The sequence below is a fragment of the Solanum verrucosum genome, unplaced genomic scaffold, assembly GCF_900185275.1.
Source record: "Solanum verrucosum unplaced genomic scaffold, falcon-dt-bn FXZP01000252.1, whole genome shotgun sequence".
NCBI lineage: Eukaryota > Viridiplantae > Streptophyta > Magnoliopsida > Solanales > Solanaceae > Solanum > Solanum verrucosum.
Window position 1 is genome coordinate 1,867,663 of NW_026019988.1, and position 22,352 is coordinate 1,890,014.

The 22,352-nt window shown below is 34.1% G+C and overlaps 2 protein-coding genes across 3 annotated transcripts; both read right to left on the minus strand.

The window, feature by feature from the left end:
• Positions 1-952: 952 nt before the first annotated feature.
• On the minus strand, positions 953-6,273 carry LOC125818798 (protein phosphatase 1 regulatory inhibitor subunit PPP1R8 homolog). Of its 2 annotated transcripts, none has more exons than XM_049498310.1 (3): positions 6,021-6,255; positions 3,182-3,727; positions 953-1,988 (listed from the first exon to the last, which is right to left on the minus strand). In XM_049498310.1, the coding sequence occupies exons 2-3, from the start codon at positions 3,649-3,651 to the stop codon at positions 1,187-1,189; spliced, it is 1,272 nt and encodes a 423-aa protein (XP_049354267.1). In that variant the 5' UTR covers positions 3,652-3,727; positions 6,021-6,255; the 3' UTR covers positions 953-1,186. The 2 variants fall into 2 exon arrangements, with proteins under 2 accessions (XP_049354267.1, XP_049354266.1); XM_049498309.1 differs by having other exon boundaries at positions 954-1,988; positions 3,182-3,775; positions 6,021-6,273.
• Positions 6,274-7,035: 762 nt separating this feature from the next.
• On the minus strand, positions 7,036-16,613 carry LOC125818787 (C2 and GRAM domain-containing protein At1g03370). The gene is made up of 9 exons (XM_049498299.1): positions 16,028-16,613; positions 11,952-13,190; positions 11,377-11,559; positions 10,965-11,248; positions 10,745-10,861; positions 10,257-10,519; positions 9,043-9,283; positions 7,754-8,029; positions 7,036-7,671 (listed from the first exon to the last, which is right to left on the minus strand). Exons 1-9 carry the CDS (start codon positions 16,374-16,376, stop codon positions 7,462-7,464), a joined length of 3,162 nt encoding a protein of 1,053 aa, XP_049354256.1. The 5' UTR covers positions 16,377-16,613; the 3' UTR covers positions 7,036-7,461.
• Positions 16,614-22,352: the final 5,739 nt, after the last annotated feature.

The following is a 22,352-nucleotide window of genomic DNA, read 5'->3' on the forward strand; positions in this document are numbered from 1 at the left end:
TTAGAAATATATGGCCAAACACTAGCTTAGTTTTTTCTAGTATTTGAAAACTTGAGATGTTTGCCAAATAATGACAAATTTTATGGCGTAACACTATTTCCCAATTTTTTCCCCAAATATATTTGGAAATTTTTGTGGCCAAACAGAAAAATAATGATTACTGTGAGTGTTTTATCACAGTATCAATATTAATGGATGTATATATGTTTTTCTCTTAAAGTGGATGAGTAAAAGTGAACGAATAAAGTAATAATTAATTATGTTTGTAAAAAATATAGAATCTCTAAGATTATCAACAATATAAATATAGAGATTCTGATTAAATATTTTGATATTAATATATTATTTCATCATTTAAACACTGATATTTACGAAATAATGTACAATTATAATTTTTTGTTATCAGTCTTAGAAGAATCTAATTTTCAAAAAGATTTAAAATTTGTATCTTAGAGCTTAAATCTTTATACATTTATTTATGAATTTATTGAAATTGTATCAACTCCCTTATACTTTTAGTTAGGTGATTGATCTTGAACTTTTGACGTCACTCTAAACCATGGACAAAACTTCAAACTCATCAAGTTTTGATTTTAACCTTGAAAGTGTATCCTTGGTACAAACAGGGATCAAAAGTTCAACAGCACCCAACCAACTAAAGATTAATTGTGTTTGGGAATTGCTTATATAGTGTTTTCAAAAAATCATTGTGTTATGAGATCTACAATAACAACATATATAGTGAAATCTTACGAGTGAGATCTGAGGATAGAATAAGATAGTAGTATGATCTGCGTATATTTTACCCTCTCCAGACCTCAGTTGTGGAATTTCACTGGCTATATACGGGCCTAAAATCAATCTTTGATACCTCCTATTGCTGATCATATCATACAACAAAAAGCACCACATGAGCATTATGAGTTTACCACTTGTTCTGCACAAAATGAAAATAGGAAAGATAACACACTTTTTTCCATTGATCTCAAGTCACAGATTCAGTGTCCTGACAAGGTAAGTTTCAGTTCAAAATTGAACCCCTGTTGGTGCACACGCCAGGAAAGAGAAGAATACAACGACTAACATAATTTAATCTACTCGAGATGCCTCGTGCAGCTCATATGTCTGAACTCATTGCCAATGACCAGTGGGTTGAGGCCGAAATCAAAAGCAAGCAATGCATTTGCTAACCAAACAAATCATCAGTATCGTCATCCACATTGCTTGAGATACTCCCAGAGACTCTGCCTAAGGAACCAGGGGAGTGTCCTTCAGCATCGTTAGTGGAAGCAGCCTGACTGCTACCAGAATATGCCCAAGATCCGACTTTACTAGGAACTGATTCTCCATAAAGATCGTCATAAATTCCACCCTTTGGCGGATTCTTCACCTTGTTCAATACCTGTTTAAGTTTGTCGGTTACACCTGTTTGGGAAATGTTGACATCTTTTACGGAGGAGTTTACTTTCCCTTTGGGTATCACTGTAATTTCTATGAGAGACTCATATTTTCCGACAAGACTTCCTTCTTTCACACCCACTGGACCAGGTTCTGTCTCCACATCTACTCCATCTGAAATACCGACAACTTCAACTAGCTCCCCCCCAACCTGGTCTTTAAATGACACACTTCTTCTCCTAATTCTTTTAGTAGGCCTCTCAGATGAATGATTGGCATCCTTCTCACTAGTTGATACTGTTGATTTAGACAATGAATCAGGCCTAGTAAGCCCATAGCGGTTTAAAAAGGTGTTATAAGCCAAAACAGCTTCCTCATCTGAAGGATCTGGAGGTGGTGGTAAATCTATTTCGGCAGGTAGTCGTGCAGGAGGGAAGAGAGCTTCATTGTTCTTTCTCAAGATGTAAGTCCTTGTTGATGCAGCAAACTTCAAAGATTGTCCAGTCTCGAGCTCGACAGGGGAATCCTTTGTCAGCCTCTCATTTGCAACAAATGTTCCATGTGCAGATCCTAAATCAATCACGTAAATGCTGCAAGAGAAAAGATATTATCAGTTCAACCTGCATGAGCTAAGAAGTGTGTCTTGACATCTAAGGTTAGGCATTACGGTTTCAAAAGGGGTAATTTCTTTGTCTAAAGACACACAGTAGAAGTAATAAAAGATTATAATTTATAAGAAGGCAACCTGCACGAGGTAAGAAGAAAAGAGTACTTTCTATGTCTAAGGATGCGCAGAAGATGAAAGGGATACCAATAAGGATGCTCACTATTGACAAGTAGCTTTTTTTCCCGATAAGGTAAAATTTTATTGATAAAGGTACCAAAACGGTACAATTACAACAACCCAACTGCAGATACAAAAAATACTTCTTTATATCATCTAACTCCTCAAGAAAAATCATCTATCGATCCAAGTTTCCTACAACACTACTTTTACACCAGAAATGCAAATCTAATAAACACCTACTTTTTATCCTGGAGATATGTTGTCAACATTGACAAGTTACATTAACAGTGTTATCAAAATGACTATGCAGTCAAATAATCATCTTTATTACTCAAATCTAAATGGGGCTAGATGCTCCAATTCACGAGAATTGGATGACCATGATAGATGATATTTACAGATAAATGACATTCTTGATGTCCCAAATTGTACAATTAACAGTTAACAACAAAATTTAAAATGATCTTGAGCAATATCTAATAAATCCACAGTTCCTCATTTCTTGCATTTGTGGGGTAGTATTTGTGAAATGTGAATCTTCAAAAATATGCAACAAGTAGCCTTGACTTGAAGAAAAGCTTGATGTTTTTAAGTACCAATGGATAAAATATAGCTACATGTTGGTAAGAAAGAAAAATGCAAAAATATAATCATTGCTTTAGTAAGAATGTCTAGCAAGAACAAATTTAAAAGTTGAAGTCTACACAAAGATATTTCCACACATAAATAAGTGATTTATTAGTAATGGAACCATGGCCTGATGCCTAAGCTTGCTTAAGTCTTTTAATTGCTCACTTCACCTCAAAGACGAAATGCATAAAAATGAATTTCATAACATATTCAAGCACTTCATCATCATAGAGTAATATTCTTGTTATGTAGTATTTCTTTCATTCAATAATTACTTGTTGACTTCTCCTGCCAAGCTAGCCTAATAAAATAACAAAATAATATGTTCATCACTAGATAAGCAAAAAACAGGAGCACGTGTCACACCTTCCATTTTTGTGAGGAACCACAGCAGCGTGCTGGCGTGAGACTGACTGATGATCAAGGACAAAATCACAAGTGTGAAACTGTCGTCCAAAGATATGCCTTCGCTTATCCAGATTAATTCGATCAAGTACCTCCCCGTCCTTGATCACATCAAGATAATAAACGCCTCGACGTGGCTCAATAGCCCAATCAGGAGGCTGCCAAGTTGATTGTCCCCCTCCGTGAGTGACATGATGAGTTGGCGCTGTAGAAGAGGTTGCATCTGCCGCAACGGATTTCTGCAAAGCAGGTTGTGGATTTACGTATTGAGTATGTTGATGAGATGTTGTGGACTGTGCGTATGCTGGAGAAGAATGGATAGCTGGCTTAGTTGGCTGCAATGCTGATTTAGCAGCTGTATTCGCAGACACTGCAAATGGCTCCAAAGATTGAGCTTTCTTAAATCGATCAAGCCCTGCTCTACCATACATTTTGTCTGTATCTTCAGCTCAAACTACAAGCTCTTCCTCAGTTTTATAATATTTCTGGCATGGATCCTTCTTACCACTACATTATCTCAGAATTCCATGAACTCAGTTCCCATAGTAAATAACACTGCATTCCAAAACAAGGATTTTTTTTTTGAAAATGGTAACGTTGCATTCCAAAACAAGGATTTAACCAACAAAAGTCAATAGAGAAAGAGAAGAGCATCTACAACACTCTTTAGAGTTCATCCACAAATATATGTATTAACTTTTCTATTTAATCTATTGTACAAGTTCATAAAATATCTAGGAAAATAAAGAAAACAAACACAATTGTTTTACTTATTATGTCTATTCAACAAGTGGACAATTTGGTTTGGGAGAAAATCCCGTTATGGTTTTATTCTCTCGCTTGTACAATGCAGAATTAACTAGTTTAGTATTTGAAACTTGAATGTTCAGATTTCCTGCCTAGTATGAGTCTCAACTGGTGTTGTATGCAAAAATACTCTACTAAATATTTGATATATTACAGCATGGTGGCTTATTTCAACATCCACATAAGAGGATAATTCAGGTTTTGAACTTTACAGGTTCAATCTCTTAATGTTCTTAGACTGAACTTGTTCTGCTTTAATGTTTATCTAAATTTTAGTGATTTTTCACATACATATCTATGTGTTTACACATTGAAAATACTGGATCCAATCAAACCCATTGAACAAAGGCTGCATCCACCTCTGTTCCACAGCCCTATGTACAATAACATACAACTTTATATGGAATGAGAAGGAAATAAAATTGCCTTTTTCAGCATTGTAATCTAACAATGTCAATATAGGTTCTGCTAACAACAACTAAACATCAGTCCCAAACAAGTTGGGGTCAGCTACATGAATCCCCACTATTCCATTTAAGCTCAACTCTTGTTATTGTCACTCAATACAGCTTCTGCTAACACAAGTAAATAGTTGTTATAAAATAAACTTGTACCTCAACCCTATAGAATAGTCCAACAACCAGCAACAATCCTTAAAGCTCAAACTATGTGCAAAACCAGAAAGAAAAAAAGAAAAGAACATCCTCCACGGCTCCACCACTACTAACTTGCACCAATTTTAAGCATCTCACAAATCCAGAATTAAATTTTGAGCTAAAATACATAATTAGCAAACGGGTTTGCTGAATGAATAAACCGAAGCTTATATTTGCAGGCCATCAAAAGTAGATAAGTATTAGTAGCTAATGAGATTAGACAAGAAAAAAGAAAGTGGTCTTCCTCAGAATTTAATCTAACAATGTCAATATAGATTCTGCTATTGTACCTCAACCCTATAGAACAGTCCAACCACCAGCAATCATAAAAGCTCAAACTATGTGCAAATAAAAAGGAAGGAAAAAAAAAAAACTACACCACAACTACCGTGCTTAAGCATTTAACAATTCAAGAACCAAAATTTGAGCTAACCAAATGCAGAAGTCAATGTATATGGACATGGGGATCCATGAATTAGCAAAAGGGTATATGTTTTGAATGAATTAACATACCAGATATCTATTAGCAAATGAGATTAGAAAAAAGAGGTTGTCTTTTGCAGCACTGTAGTCTAACTATGTCAATATAGATTCTGCTAACACAAGCAATAGTTGTTCATAAGAAAAAAAAAGTTTACACCTCAACCCTATAGAATAGTCCAACAACCAGCAACAACAACATACCCAATGTAGTCCCACAAAGTGAGGTCTGGAGAGTATAGAGTGTATGCCGACCAAACGTCTCTACTTTTAAGGTAAAGAGGTTATTCCCAACTTCCGATAGATCCTCGGCTCAACGAAATAGTACAAAAACAAGCAGCAAACTTAAAAGCTCAAACTATGAGCAAAAAAAACGAAGAAAAAAAAAACCTACACCACAACTGTCTTGCTTAAGCATTTAACAACAACAACAATACCCAATATAGTCCCACAAAGTAGGATCTGGGGAGGCTACAATGTACGCAAACCTTACCCCTACCTCATAGGTAGAGAGAGTTGTTTCCGATAAACCCTCTAAGCATTTAACAATTCAAGAACCAAAATTTGAGCTAACAAATGAAACCAAATGCAGAAGTCACTATACAGGGGCATGGGAATCCATGAAATAGCAAAAAGGGAAGGGAAAAAAAAACTTTACACCACAACTGTCTTGCTCAAGCTTTTAACTATTCAAGAACCAAAATTTGAGCTAACATATGAAACCAAATACAGAAATCACAATACAGGGGCATACGGATCCATGAATTAGCAAAAGGGTATGTTCTATTAGCAAGGGATCAACAGAAGATAACTGTAATAACAAATAAGATTAGGCAAAAAGACAAGATTTAACTAACCTCTTTGACACAAAAGTAAACACAAGCAGCCAAAAACAAAAATAGAGAATGCCCCTTTTGTTGTATGAGATTTAGGGTTAAATTTAACAGTTGAAGTTGAAGCTAGTAGCCGATCGAAGGAAGCAAAGATGGTGAATTTGGGGATTTTTGAAGTTCAATTCTTGAGTTTGGAAGAAAGAATGGAGGCGAGAGATAAAAGAGGGATTTTCCAAACACTATGTTTTCCTTCTTTTTTTTTTTTACAAGAAATAATATTTTGGGATAATAATTTGGATCTTATAAAGTTGTCATTGTCGCGGTGTGACCTATAGATCACGGGTTCAAGTCATAGAAGAAGTTACTTCGAATTGAATTAGGATTAGAAGCAATCCTTTTCCGAACCTGAATGAATGCGGAATATTTGTGTATTGAATTGCTCTTTTAATAATTTTAATATGATGAATACGATCACTTAATTAAAATTATCAACTAGTATAATAATAAAATTATTATATATTTTTTGTCTAATAAAGTAGTTGGACTTATCTAAATCGTATTAACTACTATGGAAAATAATTCACTATACGAGTAAAATTTCAAGTTATTATCCTCAATTTTATTTTGTGAATTTTGAAACTTCATAATAATGGTACTTCTTCAATTATAGAAGCTAAAAGGTGATTATTTGTAATATTTCCTTATAAGTCACATTAATGATTGGAGCAAGAGGCAATATTTTCACTAAGGTAGTTCATTATCCACTCCCAAAGACAGTTCTTCTTCGGGTGCAGCAATGGCGAAATACCCCTTTCTAAATAGACGATAGTAATTCACGAGCCCAAAAATGACCACAACTCGGATAAAGAATGTTTGAAACCTCTTTTCATCCTTGTGATCAAGATAACAAATTTTTAGTTTAGTGACTTAACTATTATAATGAGTCAAGTTCAATTATTTTAATATAACAAAAATTAAATTAAATCCACAAAAAACTCAACAGTTATCATGAATGGTTTTCATTTTCACTTAGCCAAATATAAACAGAATACATTGGACTTCCAAAAGAACTAATCAAATCCTAGAATTGTGGACATTATATACATACAAAAAAAATTCTCCTCATCCTATAGTTTGAAGTGATCAAAGTTCTTCATGTCCAAAAAAAATAAAAAATATCGTTGTGAATCTACTCGAATGTAAGATGTTGTACAACAACTGCACCTCAATCCCAAACTAGTTGGAGTCGGTATCAAACAAGAAGTTTAAACACGCATCATTCAAATGTTGTGAGTGGGAGATTGTTGTCTTGACCGTGTGTATTCTTGAGCTCCATAGTGTAAGTTTTACACATTTTGCTGCTTTCAGTCACTTGTTAGTGACTCAAGAACTATACAACAACAGTGGCTTCAATGAACTACGCTAGTCCTACTAATATCAAGTTCTGCAAACACCAACGAACCCTCTAGATCACGAGGGGATCAGATTTTGAGAGATATTCCTTCTCAACTCCGCTACACATGACTAGTAGGCGTTCTTGCAGATTAGAAATTATGTTTTTCGTGATCCTTTTCTGATGTCTCGAGTATTTCAACCAAGCGATTCCAAGTTGTACCTGTACGCTGCATCTTGTCGATCTTGAGGGGACGTTCTCAACCTGGTATCCCAGGCGAAGCTGCAAAAACATAAACAAGGAAATGAATGAAATCAACGAATAAGCTATGAAATACATGTGACTAGTATGGTAGTGTCCCTACATTGAAATAATCACCCAGTGGAACGCCATGAAGAGTCATGACCTCTTCTATAAGCCAATCGTTTTTATCAGACAGGCGAGACCTCTGCTGCGTGCCTGTCACTTCACCTCGATAACGGGAAAGACACTTATCAAATTTATAATAAAGTTCCCTCTGATGCACATCAGGCTTATCAGATTCTTCCCAGTGACCACAAGAATAACCAAGACAACCGACTCTTTCCATGACCTTACGTTCAAGTTCACCCCCACTGAATAATTCCATGAAAAACTCCGTCTGCAAATAACCCAAAAAGAAACAATCATAGCAAGTCAGTAAATACACACATTCTTCCCAAGAAAAGAAAAGAAAAAGAAACAAGACAATAAGTAGCCTTTAGCTGAGGGTCTATCGGAAACAACCTCTCTATCTATTAGGTAGGGGTAAGGCATGTGTACACTCTACCCTCCCCAGACTGCACTTTGTGGGGCTACACTAGTTATGTTGTTGTGGTGGTCGTCATGGTGGGTTCATGATGAGTTGCCCCTTCCATTTTTGGTTCTGTTCATTAACCACAGCCATGTACAAAATGCATTGGTTCTTGATGAGGGAGGTTGGTGCGTCTAGAGGAAGATTGTATTCTTCATGCAAAAACTAACTTGATGCTATTAGAGGAAATAAGTTAATGAAAATGTACTCTCACGTGAAGAGAAATCTTTGGACCAAATATAAAAAGGTAAAAGTAATACATGTTTAGAAAGAAATGCAAAACACCATTAAGAAGTCCTATTTCATATGCTCTAATCTCAGACTACAAAAATAGAGCAAGTAACGGATAGTCTAACTATAATTGGGGCATGTACAAACGGAAGTGGGTGAGAAATTTAACCACCACTGCATGCAGACCTGTAAAATCCCATCTCAACCGAAATCCATCCAATATCTTTAACCACCAAATCTCTCGAACAGAAGGAAAAGAATTAACATATAGGACACAAAAACATGCTCGAATGTGTGTGCATGTGCATATGGTGTGTGTGTGCGCACACGCGCGTGTGTAAATTACTTCCTCTGTTTCAATTTGTTTGTCTTACTTTCCTTTTTAGTCCATTTCACAAAGAATGCCTCTTTCCTTTTTGGTAACTCTTTAATTAAGGGGCATTTTGGTACATTCTACTTAAGACCACAAGATTCAAACGGCTTCTTTACTTGAACTGCGCATCAAACAAACAAATTGAAATGACGGAAGTATATATTATATGTATAAAGAGAGATGAGAGTGATAACTTGAGGGCAGAAGAGATACTCACTGGAACTGAAAGTACAGAGGAATAAACGATAGACATATTTATATCCTCCATACCGACGAATGATCCACCCTCTTCTGATTGAAGGCTTTTGCCTTCAGAGTCATCATCTGCAGCTTGGAAGTCACTGCCTATTGAATCCTCTTCTGCCATTTGAAGGTTTTTAGCTTCGACTTCGGCTTCAACTATCTGCACCTTCTGCTCGGGACTCAAAGCTCTTGCTTTCCACAATGCCATGAAAGTCCTGGACACATAAGCAAATGAATTAAAATTACTTGTTATTACTATAAGCTGCGCTCAGCAGAGGAACTCAACATTTTATCTGACAACAGCCCTTTTTCCCCTTAAAGTTCAATTTGAATGCACAAATTCATTAGCACCATGGCCAATCCTGAATCTAGTTTCATCCATCAAAGACACTAGACTCCTAAGTTTGGATGGAACAAAAAAAGGCATAATACATAAATGGACACTCAAACTTGGCCTCAACGGGCAAGTAAGCACTCAAACTTTGAGAGTGAACATCTAGACATCTCAACTTGGTCTCAACTGACAACTAAACACTTCAACTCTTCCCCACTATGTCTCATGGACACCCGACCCAGATGTTGGCATGGCACATAAATTTTGGAGGCGTCTAGATTCTGTAAGTTGGACTGTTCAAATGACACAATGGAGACGAGTTGAGGTGTCTAGATGTGCATTCTCAAAGTTGGAGTGCTTATTTTCCAGTTGAGGCCAAGTTTAAATCTTTGTTTATGTAGCATGCCAAGAAAAAAATTGAAGCACCATGTTTAATGCTAATGCCTAAATGATGTAACTCGGGATAGAAGCCTACTATAAGGCATCCTGCCGACCAACCATATGTCTAAAGGGATAGAAGTCCCATCCCAGGCTGAAGGGACAATCTTATACTAAGTACTCCCTCTGTTTCAATTTGTTTGTCCAGTTTTGACTTGGAACGGAGTTTAAGAAAGTAAAGAAGACACTTGAATCTTGCGGTCTTAAACTAAAGATAAGTAGAATGTACCAAAATGTCCTTTAATCTTGAGGTCTTAAACACTCTGTGGGAAGTTAGAATTAAGAGTTCCCCAAAAAAGTAGGAATTCTTTTTGAACGGACTATAAAGGAAAGTACGACAAGCAAATTGAAACAGAGGGAGTACAAAGTACTAGTTCAAAATAGGTAAGACCGCTTATAGAGAGGTGAACATTTACCTGTGAGCCACATTAAAAGAGACAAAAGAGTGGAAATGAAACTTCAGCCTGCCTTCCTCGTCTTGTGTCTTGGCACCATGCCTTGCATCAAAACCTCTACCTGGCTTTAAAGTCATGATAACATTCGGGCTACCCATTGATGCCAAAGTAGGGGATTCAACTTGAATGTCTTCAATATCTTCCCAAAGAAGGAAAAAATTGGTCTTATGTCCAAATAGATCAGAATGGAAACCGATTATTCTTGCAGACAAAAACAGACGGCCCTGAACCAAAAAATTTACAAATAAATGCATTAAAAAAGAAGGCATCGTAGCTCCCAAAGTTCGCGGAGGCTCATTTACAACCTTTACAAGATACCAGAGTCATATCAGAGAGAGAGCGTTAGCAATCTTGACCAATTGATGCCTAGGTACACTAAAGACTAAAGACACTATGTAAAAGAAAATTTCCATGATTTATCAACACAAACAATCAATAGACATAGTTACCTGGAGGGGCATCTTGCGTTTTAAGTGACAAGCAAAATCATTGATAAGAAATTCCTCTGGTGGAAGCCCAAAAAGCTTTTGGAATGCTGAATTAGTCTGAGGAGATCGTACTTTTATCTACAAAATTATTCAGAGACACCATTAAGTAGGAAAAATAAATCCCCATATTTAGTGAGATCCATTGACCATGTAACTTTAACTGCAGAAATGGATGATTTACCTTCTTCCCAACTTCCTTCTCCATCTTAGACAGATAATCTTTGACAACATTGCTACCCTTAGTATTATTCAAGAAAACTCTTAAATGCAGCTTAGACTGACAGGCCTGCGCTAACTTTCCTTGAAGAGGAACCATAACATCAGACAGATCTGATATATTAGTTTTGACAAAATTGATTTCAGCATGCCCAAGAGATGTAGCTTCACTAAAAGGTCCATCAAAATCAAACACTTCTACGTCGAGAACAGATGGGGGATCGTCCATTGCATCAAATTCAAATATTTCTGCATGTAACGAGGTTCCAACCATTAATCAAAACAAATGGAGAGATGACCTTGCATAAATCCTCAAATGATGGCAACTACTGAACTTCAAAAAAAGACAACACATCCTTCAAAAGAAGAAGATTTACCATTCCATTTGGGACTAGACTTTTGGAACTTGATTGAACTGGTTCTAGTTTTCCCATTGCATGTAAACACCACATACGGGTCAGAGAACCCACTTGTGTCAACAGCTGCCAAGTTGTTTCCTTCAATCAAGGCAACAGTCAACAGCCAACCATCCCCTTGTGCTTTGATGCCGTGGTCACTTCCTGGTTAAATCATCAAAGATACAACACATCAACACCTTGGAGAAACAATTACATGTTAAAAGACGTTATATGTGAAGCTTCTTAGAAGTCTGCATGTGAACATGGGAAGAAGAACATCCACCAGGAAACTATTACTCCCTTCGTTTCAATTTATTTGCCTGGTTTTAGCTTGGCACGGAGTTTAAGAAAGTAAAGAAGACATTTGAATCTTGTGGTCTTGAACTAAAGATATGTTGAATTTACCAAAATATCCTTTAATTTTGTTGTCTTAAACATGTCATGTGGAAAGTTGAAATTTAAAGAGTTACTAAAAAAGGAAAGAGACATAATATTTTAAACGGACAAATGGAAAGTAAGACAAACAAATTGAAACGGAGAGAGTAGATGTATACCTTTTTGTACCCTAGCTCGCATGAAGCGTGATATAAGCTCTAGCACCCGTTTTCCTTGAAGTACTAGCACTCCACACACAATTAGCTCACCAATAGAATCAGGTAAGTCAAGGCCAACAAACTCAAGCCCCTGTATTGTGCTAGGCATGGCCAACAAGACGTGCACAAATACATATAACCCAATGAAAAAGGTTGAAATTACAGTGAAGTTAGTAAAATACTGGAAAGCCAGCTTCCAATCGGACTGGTGCTCCACTTCTATAGATGCCAAAATATGTTCTTTCTCTGAACCTAGGTCCTTCGCGTCAACTGGCTTTATGTTCTGAGATAATAAATTTGCATACTGATCAAAGCTCTCTTTAATACCTTGCCGTGCACCACTTTCTATCATACCTTTCATCATAGTGCTTTGCAAGAAATTCATGCGCCAAGAAACTACTAACCTTGAAGACTGTTCTCCTGAAGGCAGCTCAGGACCAGGAGTAATGCAGAAAAGCACTTCTACCTTGAACGTACTTCCATATGGGGCATCTGGGGTACTCACAATAGATAAAAGAGAAAAAGACTTCCCATCAGCTTTAAGATACGTTTGTTCCTCTGTAGTTTTTAAAGCCTTGACCAATCTACTTGCAGCTTTGATAAAACTAACCACTCTTTTTAAACTTTCACCACCATTTTCAAGTTTCCAAGGTCCAACTCGCAACTCCGTGGACCCCTGAATATCTACTAAGGATTTAAAGAAGGCCGAATCCGGTGAAAAAAGGAACAAATTCAATTCATGAGGGGCAATAGCATACAATTGATCCACTACTACTCCAGAAAGGTTTGGAACTTCGCTTGGTTGTTCTCTTGCCTCAATGCTTTTCAACAGTTCTTGAAAGTTCCCCGATGTGGACTGTTCCTCTTGTGCATTCTCAGAAGCAGCTGTACTTGCTGTTTCAGGCGGCACTGTAACATCTGGAGCTTTTGAGTTAGTTGTGGATACTGCATCCCCATTCTTGTTGAAAATTTGAGCAATTCGACCAGCAAAGGTCTGTGCATGAGGCTTCTCCTCCTTTGAAGAGGCTGCTTCTTCAGATCTCAGAGGAGAAGATGATCTCAAGGGGCCATTGGAAGACAAAGAAGGAGATTCAGATACCACATCAGACAACTTCTTCGACAGTGATCCATGATCACCACCTGATTGCAAGTCTGCCAATGTATTGCCTTGCGAGAAACTTATTGTGAGAAGAATTTGACCTATTAGAAAGGAAGAACACAATTAAATTCTTGATTGGACCTGTGCAAACCATAAAAGAAATGCTATTTGTAATTGATACATTGAATTTGATCAAGCATCATAGCGTTTCAAATGAAGTTGGTTTGTTCTATCTAACTATTCCATGCTAGGGGCATACGCAGACCAATCATAAGAGGATGTATCCATAGATATCTCGACTAGTGCAAAAATACCTTTGTTGCAAATAACATGCAACAGAAAATCAGGAACACTTGGAAAGGGGGAAAAAGTACTCCCTCCATTTAAATTTGTTTGTCTGGCTTTGACTTGACTTAGAGTTTAAGAAAGTAAACAATACTTTTAGGCATTATACATAAAGAGGACCTTTAACTTGGCATCAATTCACAACTATGACCCTAAACTTTGCCAGTGCACAAGTAGGCACTTTAACTATCACAAATTTAAACAATTAAACACTCGTATATCCCAGGCAAACTGTGTGATATACAAATGCTTCTACGTGGCTGCCAACTAATTAAAATAAATACACGTGGATTTTTCAATTAAAAAACTGAAAATAAAAACAAAATAAATATCAATTAACAACTCTGACCCTATGCTTAGAACAGAGAACAACGTTTTCCTCTTTCTTCTCTACAAAACCCTAACCCTAAGTTCCTACATTTCATCCTTCCAATCAAAGGTAAAATTGCTCAAGAAATTGTGAAGAAAGAGAGGAAAATGGCAAAAGCTGTTGAAGAAATTAGAAAGAAGAGAGTTAAGTGAGATTTTGATTTAAAAAAGGAAAATATATATATATATATATATATGAAAGAGATTCATTAAGGGTAGAAGTGTCATTTAAGCATTTTTTTACCGTTGGGGGACTTTATTTTTACCACTGACGTGCCTAATTGAAGTGTGTTTCACGCACTTTGCCATGTAGGATTAGAGTGTTTAATTGTTAAATTTTTGGATATACTTGTGCACTGGCAAAGTTTAAGGTCATAGTTAGAGCTGTCAAAAAGGGTCGGCCCAGCCCCATCGGGCCCAAGCCTCGAGGGCCAAGGAGTTTGAAGGGCTAGGGCGGGCCGGCCCTTCATTTGGTAGGGCCTGAAAATGCTCAACCCAACCCAACCCTAGAAGGGCCGAGGGCTGGGGCGGGCTAGCCCTTTTGTTTTTCTTTTTTAATTTTTTTTTCTTTTCAAACTTATAATTCTATAACATCAAAAAAATGAGAAGCTTTTCAAATCAAATATGACAAACAATGATGTTGTTTCAATAACACTAACAAAAATTTAGTGTAATTAGCATGTATCTCGCATGCTGGTTATGCGAGTGAGATAAGAGAGTGACAAGCAAGATAGGAGGGAGGCAAGGGCGCAAGATTTGTATATGCATCCTAGATACATGCGAATCTACTTGGATAGAGTGTATCTAGATCAAATTAACCCATTTTGAGTCCATATATTTCGAGATACTATCTGGGTACGAAGATTTATAATATTACAACATAGCGTGTATTCAAATAATTAGATTATATACTAGTGAGAATATTGTAAATTACTCTTAAAGAAAAATGTTTGGCCCATGGGCCGACCCCGGCCCAGCCCCGATCAAGCCTCAAGGGCCAAGGGCTTATATGGGCCGGGCTTATAAGCCCTAGTTTTAAATGGGCTTGAAAAATCCTATCCCAACCCTACCCCAATAACGGGTAGGGTTGGGCCGGCCCCATGGGCTAAGCCCATTTTGACGGCTCTAGTCATAGTTGTGAATTGATGCCAAATTAAAGGTCCTCTTTATGTGTTATGCCATACTTTTATATCTTGTGGTCTAAAAGTAAGATATATAGAATGTACTAAAATGCCCTTTAATCTTGTGGTTTTAAATAAGTCACATGGAAAGTTATAATTAAAGAGTTGCCAAAAAACGAAAGCGGCATTCTTTTTGAAACGGACTAAAAAGGAATGTAAGATGAACAAATTGAATCGGAGGGAGTAGAACATGAGTGATCAGAGACGAGCATAAAACATCTCAACATTATTCAACCACATAAGTCATCATCAAAATGGAAAGAAGACCATATATTCTAGCAGATGCAGAAACATTTCTTATCCAAAATCAGCCGAATGTCTAGTATTTTGCTAATTTTACTATCCTAAATCTCTCGATAAGCATTAATTGATGATCTGGTAAAGATGGTAACTAACACTCTATCACAGGTTAAAGTTCACTACCACCTTAATAATATCTTGAACCTGTGACCTAAAGCAAAATGGAAAGATCATATATTCTAGCAGATACAGAAACATTTCCTATCTGAAACCAGTTAAACTTCTTTTTTTTTATCAGGTAAACAATTTCAATTCATAAATCAAAAGGCCAAAATCAGCCGGATACCAAAAAAGTAAAGAACCTACAAAAAGATGTAGTTCTCTACAAAAGACCCCCAATCCTCTATACATCCCAGGACTACATGAGTGCACCAAAAATGAATGAGTAATCGGAGACTACTCCTCAACTGCCTAAACTCATTTCTACCCCTTTAAAAGCCCTCCTATTTCTCTCTCCAAATGAATCACATCAAAGCCAGAGGAGCAACATTACATGCCAGTTTAAACATTCAAACAGAGAAACTAATCAAACAAAACATAAGTTGCACAAACTCTTCACTTTTGATACTGCACCCGTGTCGGATTCTCCAAAAATACACTACTTTTGGAGAATCCGACATGCACCCATTGACATTTTTTAAGACTCCGAGCAACATAGATTATCAAACAATCATCAAGATAAAAGGGAGACTAAATAACCCTTCAGAGATGAGAATAAAACAAGACAAAAAGTAACAACTCACCACAATCCTTGTTTTTGCCCTTCTTTTGCTTGGGCTGCAAAGTATACCAAGCAGTGCCAAGGGACTTGTCATTGGCATCAAAAACCTGAGAAACTGGAAATTTAATTTGTCCAACAAAATCATCATTGAAGTATTTATCTTCATCCAAAACAGAAATAATAAGCTCCTCCTTCAAGTCATCTACTTTAAAAGCAAATTCCTCACACCATGATGGATTTAAACATTTCTTCACAACTTTACTCTTAAACTTCTGTTTCCCCAATGACAATTTCACATATGGATCACTGAACCCATTTGGGTCCATAGCTGGTATGTTTCTTGCTTCAATAACTCTTACTAAAAGCTTCATCTTTTCCCCAGACAAAAAATGACAAAATCACAAAAACCCCACCTTCTCTGGTTGATCAAATGACCTAACTATTAAATAACTCAGAGCAAGGATAAGTAAAAGATCAATTTTTTATTGAACAAGAACATAACCCCCCCCACCTTCAAAAGTTCAAAAATAAAACCAAGAAACAAATTTGATGAAATGACCTTAACAACTAATAACTCAGAAGAAAAGAATTATCAAAAAAATCAAATTTTTTTTAACAATAACAAAACCCCACCTACGAAAGTTCAAAAATAAAACCAAGATTGATCAAACGGCCTTAACTATGAATAACTCAGAGGAAAAGGACAAGAAAAAAGATCAAATTTTTATTGAAGACAAGCATAACCCCACCTACTAAAAAAGTTCAAAAACAAAACCAAGAAACTGATTCTGACCAAATGGCCTTAACTATTAATAACTCAAGAGAAAAAAAGGATAAGAAAAAGATCAAATTTTCATTGAGCAATAATGGTATACAAGTTCAATTAACCAAGGAGAAAAACATGGGGTTATTATTATAAAATTTCTTCAAAGGCTGCAAACTAAAGACACCCCCTTTGATAAGCTAACAACAATGTTCAGGAGATATACACAAAAATAGGAATTTGACTTTTCTAGGTCAATGGTTTTTCATAAATACTATACAATAAACCAAAAAATGGATACAATGAATTATCAAAAGCTCAAGTTTTCAAGAGAAAAGAATTGTAATATGAGTGGATAAAAAGGACAATTGAAGGGATCAATTCCAAATAAAAAAAGAAAATACCCCAGATACAGAAATGGCCCAAAGATTGGATTTTTATATGAAAAAACTCAAAAAAAAAATTAATAAAAATCCAAGAAAATTAAATATTGGCAATGGCTATTTAAGATGAAAAAGACCCTGATTCAGAAATATTGAATTTTTTTTATGAGAAATAAAAATGGGAGATTGGAGGGAAGAAGAATGGAGAAGAGAGCAGAGAGACAAAAAAAAAAGATTAAAATAATAAAAATCAGAAAGAAAGAAAATAAGTTGCAATTTGTGCGTATGAATTTAAGACTTTTTCTAAAGATTTTTTTTTTTTTTTGTTATTGCTTCCTGAAATAAATAAACTATAATCTAAAATATTTTAGCAGTCATTAATATAACTAAGTTCTTCTTTAATAGCTTTACGTTATAATTTTTTAAGCTTTTTGGCTGTTTTTGAGTCCAAAAGGTAAGGCTTTTTTGTTTTTTTGGATCAACAACTTTTCCCTTTTATCTATTTTGCAGTTACAAGAAAAAAGATTTCGAAAAAAAGGGTTAATACGGAATAATAACAACGTCACAGATATGAATAGAATAAAATATACGCAAATTTGATTTTTATTCTATGAAGGTAGAGAGGATATTTTCGACAGTGACAACATTAAAAATTTGATGAAGATGATACGAATGTCCACCTCAATTGTACTGTTGAGGATGTGCAAAATGAAATATACATTCATAATAGCTAACATTTAAACATTGTACACCACATAATTTTCTAGCGAAAAGTGTATATCCAACCACCATTAGTCAGAGGTGACTCTGTTCACAATTTCCGATAGACCATCGGCTCGACTAAAATATACCAAAGATCAAGTATATTAATGAGTTAGAAAAGAATTCTATATTGAAAGCAATTGTGAAGAGAATAGTAATATGATAAGCAAAGTCAATGAGACAATAATTGAATAATAAGGCAGTATAGGAGACTAATAAAAACAATATTTGATTATTTTTATAAAAAAAAAATTAGATTACACTCGAAGTTCAGATTTTTCTATTTAGGATCATGTCTTCTATAAGTTGAAGATGTGCCAACTATAAACAATTTACTTTTTCATGAAAATTGAATGTGATTGATTGTTCAATTAAATCTATCCCTTAATATTGTATACATCAACATGCATGAGTCATATAGACTAGAATTCAAAAACGATTAATCCTGCCCTAATAGATCTCTTCTATCATTATCATCTTTTTTATTCAATCATTTTCTATAGTTAAATTTTATCAAGCACCAAATATAAATGTCTCTAAATCTTGAACTTACATCATTTAAATTATTTTATAAAAAGAACTATTCCATGGATCATATTTAATGAGCATTTATACACAGTAGTCAAGCAAGAATTTGATGATGGTGAATATAATAAAAAATATTATAAGGTTGAAGAAAGACTATATTTTGCAACGAGAGTTAAAGGGGAACTTTCGATGAAATTAAAGGCCAATATATCATTGCTCATAGATTCATTATTTTTAATTAAAATGCTTTCATTCCACCCCATCCACCATTCCTTTTTGGGTTTTTTTATAAAAAAATAAATTAATAATAATATTAATATGTACAACGTAATTTTACAAGTAAAATTTAGAAAAAAAAATAGAGTATATATTGATCTTATTCTTAACTTATTGAGATAAAAAGATAATTTTTGATAGACTTAATTTAAGAAAAATGTTTTCAAAATTAAATATGAGAGAAATAACAATCTCTGTGGAAGGAAAAAAAAATCCTAATGATTTTGGTCTAGTGTTGTAGCTTTTGACACTTTGGACAATCGTAATAACAATTATAGAATGAAATAAATAGAGAGATAATTAGTTTTCATTAATTTCTTGAATATTAGTACTAGTACTAGTCATAGGAGTTAGGAATATTTAGTCACACTTAACACGTATTTCAAGAACCTTGGACTAAAAATAATAATTTGTAATTATTTTCCTTTTATGTGTCTCTAAAAATAAACGCTAAATTTATGTCTTAAGATATTAATCTCATTTTTTAATATTTATTTTATTTATGAATCGCGTGTTTATTTCCTTAAAAAAAATATCATTAAGAATAAAATTTAAAAATAATTTATTTTATTTTTAATATGATAAATAATCTGAAACGACGATTTTAAAAGTTACAATAAATAATTCAAAATCAGCTAAATAAACAAAATGATTGTGTCGGTTACATTTGTAGCAATACTAGTACAATGTCCTCCAAGGAGGTCCACTTCATTGATTTGATGCAAAGGGCAACTCTCCTTTTTTTTTAGAATTTTGATCACACTTTTTTCGTTCCAAAATAAGTTGTGTATGAAGATATAAAATATGATATTAAAAAAATATTTGTAAAATAAAATTATATTTGAGTTGAGTATGCATTTAACTTATTTAAAAGGAGAAGTTCTTGTAATTAAAAAAACGAATCTATTGAAAAACTTATGAATATAACTTATTCCAACTTAAAGTTCATCTTCAAAAGAATGTGGCTTCATTTTTAATTAATATTTTTGAATTTGAGATATAAAAATAAAAAGAATTTACTCTTTATTAAGTTTACTTGATATAAATTTAAAATAAACGAATTTGAATTAGTCATATCAGTTTTAATCTTTGGTGTCAATGGGCCAAAATTGTTAATGCACAATCATCAATTAGTTTGGTAACCAAACACTAATAAATGGGTTTACTTTTTATTGTTTTGTCAGGCTCTTCCATTTTTTTTATTACTCAATAGATTTTTTAACAAACATTGGAATGCCCTGTGACTCATATTGTATTCACATAAATCCAAAACTGCTTAGAATGATATTTTAGGTTAATCATACTAAAACCTTAAGTATAATTTAGGTTTTATTTATTTTTATTAAGATCAAGATGTCTTAATTTGAATATGCATTTAAATATTAAGATGTTAATTAAAATTTAAAAGTTTAAATCTGAATATTAAGATGTTACATTAACATGTGAACACTAAATAGTTAAGACTTAAGAGATTTATCAACATCTGAATGTATAATTTTTATTTTTAAAAAATACTAAATTGATCAAATATTATAGCAATAAAATATTTTTATATGATAGTTGATAGTGATGATGGCTAACGATGGTGATTGTATGTGTCAATTTGGGATGGTATTGACCGGTGATAGTGATAGTATTAACAGTAGTGATTAAACGTGGTTGTTGGTAGTGATGGCCGATAGTTAGCAGTGGAATAATATTAATAACTACTGACTATGGTGAATGGTGATGACGATTAGTGATATATAATGTTAACTCATTGTGATAACTATTGTAGTGATTAATGAATGTAATAATGGTTGATGGTCATGATTGTATATAATGACATATGGTGATAACAATTGATTTTGGTGATTGATGATAATAGTATTGATTGTGGTTGGGCTGAGGGTGGTGATTATAGCAGTTTGGGATGTAGGTTATGGATGGTAGTTGGTGGTAGTTATGAGTGAAAGTAGATGGAGTGAAAGTAGATGGAGTAGCAGTGAACTGTGATCTTTATAGAAAATGTTAAATAGACATCTTAATGATATTAAGGGCCCGTTTGGCCATGCGATATGGAATCATGATACGAAATCATGATATAATAATATGAAATCATGAGATGAAATTGAAATTTTATTTGGACATGCGATATGGATTTTTTGTGTTGTATATTTTCTCATAAACATAAGAATCTCATAAGTTGTAAAACTATTAAAATAGTCCCAATTGTTTATTCAATCTTACCAAATAATCAAAAAATTATAAAATTGCATAATAAATTATTACAAAACTATTTGTTCTCCACTTAAATAACTTTTTCATCTAACTTTAATTGGTCAAACTTTAATTCAATAAAAAAATTTGAACATAAATTGTAGTGTACTAGTCTTTAATATAATCCTCCCACATAGTACGGACAATCTCCTCACGTTGAACTTGCATTTCTCGATCATATGGCCGCGAAGACGAACCAACGTAACATTGTTACTTTGAGTTATTTGTTGGTTAATATCATCCGCAACTATATTTTCATGCTCATACACCATAAATATTTCACCACTCTTTTAATATTCTTGCAAATAATTATGTAACACTGCACAAGCTATGCCAATTTTCACTTGTTAATATCGTAATGGTTCATGCTTTGTTTCACTTGTGTGCAATTACACATTTTCAATGCATAAATATCGTGCTAAAATCAAATATACTGAAAGTAGTGATTATCAAACATACATACCAATTTTTTCCTTTTTCATATTAAATTTCTTTAAACATTTTCATATGTAGCCGAAAGAGAAGTTTTTTTTTATTATGAAAAACCAAAATGATATTACTCGTTCTGTTCTTATTTATATTCACCAAATCAATTCCTACTTTATCATTTGTATTGAACAAATTTAAAGTAATAATAAATTTTATGTTGGTGAGAATAATAAAATTTAAAAAAAGTAATGATGTGATTATAAATTTTATTTACATATGAAATAAATGGTTAGTAGATATAGATGTGAGATTGTTTTAACAAAATATAAATTTGTGGGTCAATTTTTATATATAAAAAATCTCAAGTCATGATATGAAATTCTCATATCATGATTTTTTTTGGAGAATATGGTATTCCAATCTCATGATATGAAATCATGAGATGGAATCAGCGTGAAATCGCATGTCCAAACGCTCATTCTATCTCACGATTCTATAGCGTGATATGGTATCGCATGACCAAACATCCACTAAGGGCCTGTTTGGCCATGCGATATGGTATCATGATATGGAATCATGAGATGAAATTGATGTTTTGTTTGGACCTGCGATATGAAATTTTTGTATTGTATATTTTCTCATAAACATAAAAATCTCATAAGTTGTAAAACTATTAAAATAGCCCTAATTGTTTATTCAATCTTATCAAATAAACAAAAAATTATAAAATCGCATAATAAATTATTACAAATCTATTTGATCTCCACTTAAGTAATTATTTCATCTAACTTTAATTTAATTAAAAAATATTGAACATAAATTGTAGTGTACTAGTCTTTAATATAATCCTCCCACATAGTACAGACAATATCCTCACGTTGAACTTGCATTTTTCGATCATGTGATCGAGAAGACGAACCAACATTGTTACTTTGAGTCATTTGTTG